General features: G+C 47.2%; 1 protein-coding gene across 1 annotated transcript in view; it reads left to right on the top strand.

The window, feature by feature from the left end:
* Positions 1 to 4,603: 4,603 nt before the first annotated feature.
* The window catches only part of DELE1 (DAP3 binding cell death enhancer 1), a 20,232-nt gene continuing 14,962 nt past the window's right edge, over positions 4,604 to 9,873 (top strand). The window contains exons 1-4 of the mRNA XM_084295026.1: positions 4,604 to 4,767; positions 5,132 to 5,252; positions 5,418 to 5,538; positions 5,914 to 6,057. Coding sequence (XP_084151152.1) covers positions 4,619 to 4,767; positions 5,132 to 5,252; positions 5,418 to 5,538; positions 5,914 to 6,057 — 535 coding nt within the window. The 5' untranslated portion in view covers positions 4,604 to 4,618. The remainder of the gene's footprint in view (positions 4,768 to 5,131; positions 5,253 to 5,417; positions 5,539 to 5,913; positions 6,058 to 9,873) is intronic.

Raw genomic sequence — 9,873 nt, 5'->3', positions numbered from 1 at the left:
CTCCCTACGGATTCAGCAGTTCAAGTCAGCTCAGGTCTTTCAATATGGCCCAGAGGAGATGTCTGTGGAGCCAAAATTGATATGTTTAAGTGCAAGAGACAATAATCATTTCTTCAAGTATAAGCTAAAAATACCCAGAAGAAAGTGGAAATCGTAATGGAGATTTTAAAGATCTGTGACATACCAGAGTCTGCACAAGGGTTTTAATGAGAGAGAAGCCAATTTAATTGGTCAGCGAGAGCAGATGCTTTGCTGGGTGAGGGGGCTACAACGTCTCACATTCCCATTTAATGCCACAAGCATCACTGCTGTGCTTAACACGGCTGCGACAAGTCCGTGTCACAGGAGCACATCATCAGAATCAGGGAGAACCTTGATAATCAACGTCTCCGTGCTGTCAGATCACAGAGCTGAGCCACGAGGAGAAAGCGCTGAGAGGAGGAGGCGAAAGCTGACAATGAAACATTTCTAAAGGTAATTGCATGGCTGACCATCGCTGGTTGTCGACGCTTGTTTAATTATTATGATATGGCTCCACGTCGGACCTGAAGTGAAAACAGCCCATTAAGTTTTAAAGTCTGTTAATGCAGCGTTAACAGGGAATTGCTGAGTACAAGGGTTAAAATCTGGAGGTCTCCCATGTGAAAACACTTCTGGAGTGCATGTCACCGTTCAAAGGGAACCCAGAAATAACTTCCACGGACCATTCAATTATAGGCAATCACCACACAGCGCTCCCTCTACTCGTGGCATTGCTCATCAATCAGGCTTTCTGTCATGATGTCTCTTCTCATAGCAGTCACCAGAAGGCTCTGAGCTCCCTCCGAATTCATGTGACATTTACTGTCAGGGGCTGTCAACACCAAGAGATTCTCCCAGGGCCTCCGAGTTCATCACAAAGCAACGAGATATATCCCCAAAACGCGTCCCCCGCCTTTCAGCTCTGGATTACGGTGACTGACTGAGGGGCTTCGCAGCTCTCAGGGAGGAGCGGAGCAGCGGTGCAAGCTCCTGCTTATGCCCAGACACTTCCTCTCCCTTATTTTCATATTAGAAAAATGCAACTGCATTAAGAGAAATACAGTCCAGGTTCGAGGTCTGTGATTAATTATGATTTCCTCAAAAATGTCTCTTATAAACCTATTAACAGAAAGATGAGATTGTTTACTTTGAAATTTAGCCTCCCCGTCTTTAGCATTGATTCTGCATTCAATGTCTGCTTAACAATAAAGTGACCTAGTGGAATAAATTTATAAACCTTAATAAATTGCAGTTGGCAGTATTGACGGAGTGTGTATACGCACATTTGTTTTTGTATGAACATATTATAAGAAATCTAATAAAGTAAAACAAACACATTTTCTCTGTCTGTGAGCTGTGAAACTAGATCATCTGTAATTACAGCATTTCAAGTATACTTGGTCAAAGTTGCATGATTTTTTTTAAAAACCATAAATTTCCAGCTAGAGAAAAACCGTGCATCAAAGCTTACATGTTCCACCGAGTTACTTTGCTCAAGATGCAGAAAAAGAAAACACAGATGAAATAAATACCTAACTTAGCAGAGACGGGAGGAAACAGTTCCAGCACCCAAGAAATAAAGTTTCAGGAGCAAGTGCCTCAAGGACATTATGAAGAACTTGGAGATAAGTGGGTTTTGCCTGGACTTTAATAGGGGACTGCCATTAATGAACGTTTAAACCAATGAATAAGAAAGAGTGGTTTGAATTCCAAGGCTTTTGTAAGGCCTGAGAATTGGTAATAAAAACAAACATTGAAATTCAAGGAGGTTAAATTGCCTTCTCCAAACAGTATATTTTCCTCCTTGCACCAAAATAAATATATTCCTTAAAGAGCAAAGTATTTTCTCAAAATTATTATGTGATAACAAACCCAGTTCTCCCAGTCTCTTCAGGTACACTCTGTGTGCTAGCCCACTGATCTCCATCATCGGAGCTCAGCAATTCAGGCAATTTTCCATCCGATTTGTGGTCCATTTATCCAGTCCATACCTCACCAATTTGATACGATGATGCTATGGGAGACAATGTCAAAGGCCTTGCTAAAGTCAAGGTAAACAACACCCACGGCTCTCCCCTTGTTCGCTGAGCCTGTCTCATCACAGATGGCAATCGGGCCGGATAGGCACGGTTTGCCCTTGTCAAACCCACGCTGGCTGTCCGCAATCACCTTCCTCTCCTCCGCATGCTGACAGTTTCCAGAAGGCGTGCCATCACCATCCAGAGAGCGAGGTTACATTGCCTGTTTTATAACTGCCCAATCCTTCTTCCCACCTTTCCTGAACGCATGTATGAAGTTTGCCCTTTTTTAATCACCAGAAACCTCTCCCTGATCACCACGACCTCCCGAAGCGGCCCTGCAATGACATCAGCTGGTTTCCTCAGCACCCTTGGGAGCACGGAACAAAATCCCACCACCAGCTATCAGGCAAGCTGCAGCAAGGCACTCTGCCACCTGCAGCAATTCCTCATGGCTTATCACCTCGTCATTCTCCATGTCCTTTCCACTCTCTCACTGCCAGCTGCAAGGACACAAAGGAGCTGACCTGAAAAGAAGCAGGGAGCTGCCCTCACGTGGGACACGCTGTCCTGCCTGCACAGCTCCTCTCACTTCTCTTCCACACACACTCCTTTAGCCACCTTACCCCACATCTCTGCTCCTTGCTCCACTTGCTCTGCTCCTTGCTATCTCCGCTTTATTCTCGCTCTGCACAGGCCCCTTCCTCATCTCTCAGAGCTTCCCTCTCATCTCCTCTTCATTCAGCTATTTGCCTTCTCCAGAGTAAAAGCAATAAATGCGCAGCAACTGCACAACTGAAGTTGTTCCAGCTCCTGTGGCATCCTCATGATATGAATCAAAACAGATTAACTCTGCTATTGACTCGCCAGTTGCAGAAAAGACAGAGTATCGCGCACCAAACAGCTGGGGACTTGAAAGAAAACGAGGACTAACAGCAACGATAACGCCGTGATTAGCTGGGAGATCTTGGATGAAATGACACCAACAAAGACAGCTGAATTTTCTGGGGGCATTAATTACTGATACCACCTTGATGAGAGAGAAAATTAAGGCAAGATTATAGACTGAAAGTGCCGATATTTCTATCGTGCATGCAGTCTTCATCCCCAGACAAACTTAGTAGCCTAGGAGATACCAGTCTGCTAACATGAAACAATCATAACATCCTTTGCTTCACATAGATACATTTACCAAAACAGACAACTAAATGACCTGGTAATTAAGGTATAAGGACAAATCTGGGGTGAAAAGGATAAAGGGTGTGTCTCATATATGACACTACAAAAAAAAAAAAAAAAAAAAAAGCTATGGAAAGGCAAAAGAAATTTGGTAGTTAGAGCAGGCTCCTAGGCTGGTGGAAGAGAGCACAATTCTGCATCTGCTGAAAAGCCCCACTCGGAGCTGAGACTTGCAGCCGGCCACGCATATAGCAGGGATTACACTGAACAAGAGCTATGAGTTCATAACAAGAATTACCAGCAACGGGAAAACCATACTCTGGAAAAAGAGACAAATTGCCAGAATCACCAAGAATTTCTGTGCCTATGGAACTAAGAAATAAACATTAAAGTACACAGTTCAGCTGGAATGAGCACAGGGGCAGCAATATTCATACTTCTGAAGGAAACCACTAGGGTAAAGAGAATATGAAGCATATCTATTTCTCACACAGGCGTGCCACGCTGCTGGTTGGGAACTCTGCCATCTCCTGCTGCAAGGCAGTCGAAGCAAACCCGGAGGCAGACAGCAAGCAGCGGGCAGGAGCCCACCAGCAATAGACATGGAACCGGGCCGCCTGCCGACAGAGGTGGGGGCAGGCTCACGCATGACCCAAGCGTAATGTGCTTTTGACACATTTCTATTCACCAGCACTTCAAATACGTACCCATTTCCCACTTATGAACATTTATACTTAATCACATCACCGATTTCAGGATTACCTGAGTTTCTGATCACACCTGACACTACGGTTTTGCTGTAGAAGGGCTTGGCAGTATGCAGCATCTCCTTGGCTAAACCACGGCCCCGCTCAGGGGCCTCTCAGCTGCTGCTGCAGGCAGCTCTGGATCAGGAATCAGTCGTGGAAGGGTTGGGGTTGGAAGCAGCCCCAAAAATCACCCGGTGCCAGCCCCCAGCACAGGCAGGGATGGCCCCCACTGGATCGGGCAGCCCAGGATCAACCTGGCCCTGACCCTCCAGGGATGGGGCATCCACAGCCCCTCTGGGCATCCCGTGCCAGCGCCTCACCACCCTCTGAGGGAGGAATTTCCTCCTGACCCCTAACCCAAACCTCTTTTTAAACTCCTTTAGCTTCAAGCCATTCCCCCTCACCCTATCAACGCCAGACCGCGCACAGTCACTCCCCATCCTTTTTACAACCCCGCTTCAAGTCCTGAGAAGCCACAAGGGGATCACCCACGCAGCCCCTCGGCTCCCCGGAGGCTCCGGGTTTTTCCCGGAGCCGCCGCCCGGAGCCCTCCGCTCCCCTAGGCCGCGCCGCCCCGTCCATGGCCGCCGGGGGCCGCTCTGCGCCGCGGTCTCCCGGCAACGCCGCCCGCTCGCTGGTGCCGCGGCCGCCATGTGGCGGCTGCTGCTAGGCCGCGGCGGCCTCGGGCGCTGCTCGCTGCCGCCCGCCCGCCCGCCGCCCGGCCCCGCTGCCACAGCCACAGCCACCGCCACCGGTCCCGGTCCCGGTTCTGAGCCGCCCGACAGCCGCGGCTCGCAGCGGTGAGTGCGGCCCCGGCCCGGCCCCGAGCCCGCCCGGCTTCAGCTCCGGCGCTCGGGGGCTCCCGGCACAGCCCTGCTGAGGTGGCCGCTGTCCCCTGCTCGCTGTGCTTGCTGCGCCCTTACTGTGCTGAGTCGTGCTCTGGTGGCTCCTCTCACGCCCTTCCGTGGTTTGGTGGCGCCTGCGACGCGCTGGGTTTGGGGGCTGCAGGCACAGCCTTGCTGTGGTGGCTTTTGGTGTGGTGGCTCCTGTCACACGCTGAGTTCGGTGGCTGCTGTCACGCTCTTGCTTTGGTGGCTCTTGCTTTGGTGGCTGCTGTCACAGCCTGGTCTTGGTGGTCGTGGTCACAGCCCTGGTGTTTTGCAGGTGTTGCAGCGCGCCCAGGTGTCAGAGCGAGCGGCCCCACGATGGCCAGGAGCGAGAAGGAAAGAGGCAGCCGCTGCCCGGGCTGGTGCCCCGCTACTCCGTGCTGGATGCCGTCACCTGGGTGAGGAGTGGGTGGCGGGGAGCGTGGTGCCTGCAGGCCTCGGGGTGTCTGCTGTGCCCCGCTGGGAGGGCAGCGGGGTGGGACGCTTCCCCGAGACCGAGCTGTGGCCACGCTGCCCTTCACAAAGTGGGCTCTGATCTTTCATTTGTGTCTTCTTCTCTTCAGGGGGCAGTGGCCGCGCTTCTTCTGCAGCTGGTCAAACAGATCTCGTGGCTGCGATCGCTGCCGGACGCCAGGAGGGAGCACAGATCTTCCTGGCTTTCCTCACTGCCCGCTCAGCAGACAGGTCAGCAGCTCTGGCAAAGGAGAAGGGGTTGTGGGAGGATCTGGCTCTCAGACATGGTTGCTGCTTCCCGATAGTTAACATCTGTCCTGCTGTTGTCAGAAGCTGACAGGCAGGTTTCAAGCTCTCTGGAGAGATTGAGGGCTGGTATCTGTTAGGGGAATCTCACTCTTCCTTACCTATTTGGTGCAATCCCAGTTTGCATTCTGCCTCTCTTTATTTTTGTATTCTGTTCTGGATTTTACTCCACACGCCTTCCTCCTGCTTGGCTTCATGGCCAGAGCAGAGAAGGGAACTTGGTAGGTAAGCAGTTGTGTGTTCCCTCTTAGAGCAGATTCAGCGTGGCTCACAGGAACTGTTTTGTGCTCTACATTTCAGTGGTGACCGAAGCCTCAACCAGTTGTCCCAGTGCGCATCTGGGGCCCTGCTTCTTGCAGAGGGCAGGTCCAGAGGTTGCACCAGAGAATTCATGCCCAGGCATCCCCTCAGGTCCAGGAGAGAGCCAGCTCTGGGCAGAAGAAGGTATGTATGATGTGATATTTGTAGGACTTCTGAGTGTCTGAGTTTCCCCCAGGGAAAGCTAGCATCCAAGAAACATTTTGCCATTGCTGAAACTTTGAGGAGGGAGATCAGAGTGGAAAGACAGAACTTTGGAGAGATGAGTTGGGAATCCAGAGACAGGAGGAAAAAAACTCCTGAAGACAGGGAGGTGCCTGTGGTATAACTGTGCAGTAACGTTGGCTCTCCCAATGCTGGTCTGCCTTGGTGACCAGGATGCAGCATCCAGATTCTGTTCTTTTAGTGTAGACAGACATTTGCAGTCACGAATGTTCAGGAGAATAGTGGAACAGTGATCTGAGAGACTTGCTGTGCAGTGTGAAGCTAAAGGAATTCTTTTCTTCCTGGAAGATGAAGATGAGCAGTTATGCTGCAGACAAAATAGTGGGAGGAGGTATTAAAGGAATTCTTAATAAAGTAAGTCTTACAGAAGTAGGAAGATATACTTCAAAAAATGGAAGTCTCATCCAGGAAAGTGTGCCATAACATGTAAAATGTGAAGTCATATCAAGGAAGATCGGATGAAGTCTTTAGTAGGGTTATTCACTAGATACATAAATACTAATAATAGCTTTAGGAAAACTTAAAAGCAGGAGCAGGTAAAAGGAAGGACAACATATACCCATGGTGTAGAAGCAGCACCAAAAAAAAGCCCACAGATGTTAGGTAGGAGATGTAAGGTGTTGCAAAAGAGGCTGGGGGGCTTCCCCATTCATTGTTTTCTGCTGTGCTGATTTAAGCTACTGCCCATCGCTGCTTGTCAAATCCATCTCCTGCCAGAGGTTACCAGTCCCATCAGTTGGCAAATGGAGCATTTTGTTTCCATGTTTCCTAATTAGCTCCAGGAAAACAGCCAGGTTAATTTACCTAAACTGCCAATTAGACTGTTTAACCCATCTGCTTTTGCCTGGAGCGTATTAAGAAGCACTCAGATACACGGCCTCACTGGCAGATTACTGGACATGGACCTCTGGGAGAAGCGGTGGGGAGTAAGTGGAGACAGCGCTGTCTTCAGCTGGCACAGCTGAACCTTCAGCAGTGAATGTGTCTGTATCTGACAAACAGTTTCCTACTGAGAGTCAATAGGGAGAGCTTTTAGGCAAACTGATAAATTGAACAGTGACAAGTCTCTAAGGCCACGTGCTCTTTGTTCAGACGCTCTCCGGAAGCTATGAAATTGCTGAGCCTCTAATGATGATATGTAATCCAGTGCTTAAATCTGCTGGATGACCAGGAGAGGGAACGATGACAAATTAGGCACTAGCCTTTGAAAAGAGAGGTTGTTTGAGCCACAGAACTGAAAAAAAATGTAATTATGAGGTGATAGAAACTGTATCATGGAATAGAAATGGTAGATACCTGGATGAGTGTGCTATATTAAAGGTCTGGAAGGGCTTAGGAAGCCATTTCTCTTAGCAGCTTGCTCCATTATGTGAGTCTTAACAGAGAACAGAGTTAGAGTTTGTAAGTCTATTAGAGTTCTCTGGAGAAGTCAACAGGCATGTGGAGCAAGATTATCCAGCTTTTAGCTTTTTGAAAATCTTTCAAGCAGGGCCTAAAACAAAGCTATCTGGAGAAATACAGCTGATGCGAGGGAAGACAGAGGGACCGCTCTTAGGCTAGTAACTCCTTAAAGTATAAGAAATAGTTTTCTGATGGAAAGCCATTACCGGTGGATTCCCCTAAGTGCTTTATAGGAACCTGGTCCACTCAGCAGAGTCAGCAGTGATTTGGAAAAAGCTGATGAGCGAGGTGACAGGAGAAGCAAATGTAGTACAAAATTATTCAGGACAGTCAAACCTGGGAGTCACAGCAAAAGATTGCACAAGAACTAACAACAGGGTAATTTCAAGGTAGGTTAAAGTAGTATGCACAGGGGACTGTAACTGAAAATACAGAATGAGGAATGTCAAATTAATAATTACACTGCAGAGAGGTCATCTGAAGTTACTGTGGATGTGTTTTTGAAAATGTTGCCAGTGCTCTACAGCAGTGAGGTAAATGAAATGTTGGTTGATGTAAAGGAAGGAACCGAGGCCAAAACAGTATCATAGGTCTGGTAAATCTGCAGTGCAGCCACATCTCAGACACTCTGTCTTAAAAACAGTGACCACAATGGCATAGAAAAGGATGATAAGGAGTCAGTTACATATAAAGGGAGACTGTCTCTTCAGTTTAAAAAAGAAGTGGCAAAGGGTGTGCTAGTGCTCAGTGAAACTAAAAATATGGATGGAAGATGAATAGGGGACAATACTTTTCATAGTACACATACTGATAGGCAGCACAGAAATGGTCAGGTCGCGAGTGTGGATAAAGCAAAAGATCATACGTGTTTGGCCAGAGCACAGGTAAATTGTGGAAGTCATTGCTACGTGGCCAGAAGGAGCAATGGGTTCCAAAAAGTGATTAGGTAATTACACATTCAGATTAAACTGAATCATTGTGTGATTACCCATTCAGATTAAACTTAATTGATCCAGCCAAAACCTGCTGAGATGATCACAGAACAGCTGATTGCTGGAAAGTCTGGCCAGGAAAAGCATGACTTTTTAATTCCTGTTTCTTATATGTGCTACCCAACCATCTTCTACCATCAGTTGCCAGAGATAATGTAAGTCAGAAATAATTTGATTTTGCTCTATATTTAAGTCTTTGGGTTGCATTCTCACATTATGTTGTGTATCTATTTTGTGGGAATTTATTGAGGAAAGTCAGGGTGAAGAGACTCAGTAATTTTCACTAAAGAGTCTCAAAAAATACAAAGCTTTGTAATGTTGAGAAGTCCTGTGAATCTTTCTCTGGAAAGTTTGAGATGGGAAGTTTGGTGATGCTTAATGAGAGGCCTTTCTCTCAGAGTATGTTTGGCTTTCTGCAGAAAAAGCTGCCTAAAGCTTAGGAATCTTTTCCCAGTGTTTAGCTACTGAACGGGACTCAGGCCGACTGTCAGAATGCAGCAAGAAGTTGGGGAGAGCAGAAGGAAGGGAAGGACAGATGTCTGGCAGAAAAGTTTTGCCATTAGAGAACAAACCTGCAGAACTGGAGTGGAGCCAAATGTACCTTTATTTCTCCATTTTGCTGTTGCCAACAGTGGCAAAGGACCCTCTACAGGGAATTCCGTGTCCTCACCCTTTCTTTCAGCATTTGGGTTAGATTCCAGGCTTGCTTCTGCTGATCTACATGTAGTGACAATCTGCTGTTGCTGTCAGCTACTCTGTTATCTTGAATGGCAAAGGTCCTTGTGATGTACACAAACATCCCAGCTTTGCAGATGACCCATAACAGTTTTAACATAACACAACAAGTTAGAAACTATTTCTTTTAAAACACTTTTTTTTTTTTTTAAGTAAACATTAGGAAATTTGCTTAAAAGTTGCTTTAAATGTAATACTAGATAGTACTATCAGCGAGTCTTCAGGTACATGATCACATCCTATTTTTTCATGCAATTTTTGCCTCACTTGAAGCTTTTTTGTGGAAAGCGAAAGTCACATAGAGAACAAGCGGGTAATTACAGCCAGTCGTGGTGTTAAAGCTGCTGAATGTTGCCCTGGGCAGTTGTTTTTTTACCCCTGGCAGGACTGTAAAATTTGCTATTTCAATTCTGAGATTAGAAACATTTTCAAAGTGTGTTTTCATTTCAAAGCACAATGAAACCAATTGGAAACACTAAAATTTTCCATGAGGCAGGAGTCCTGGATTTTGGCCAGCGCTTGTTGTGAATTCATTCCTGTGAAGCATTTGGATGTTTCATTATGAGCAATCTAGACTATCTATGAGAAG

Source organism: Netta rufina, assembly GCF_964035555.1.
Source record: "Netta rufina genome assembly, chromosome: 14".
In the NCBI taxonomy this organism is placed as follows: Eukaryota; Metazoa; Chordata; class Aves; order Anseriformes; family Anatidae; genus Netta; species Netta rufina.
Note: the sequence above shows the minus strand (reverse complement) of the source record. Positions and strands in the feature narration are given on the sequence as shown.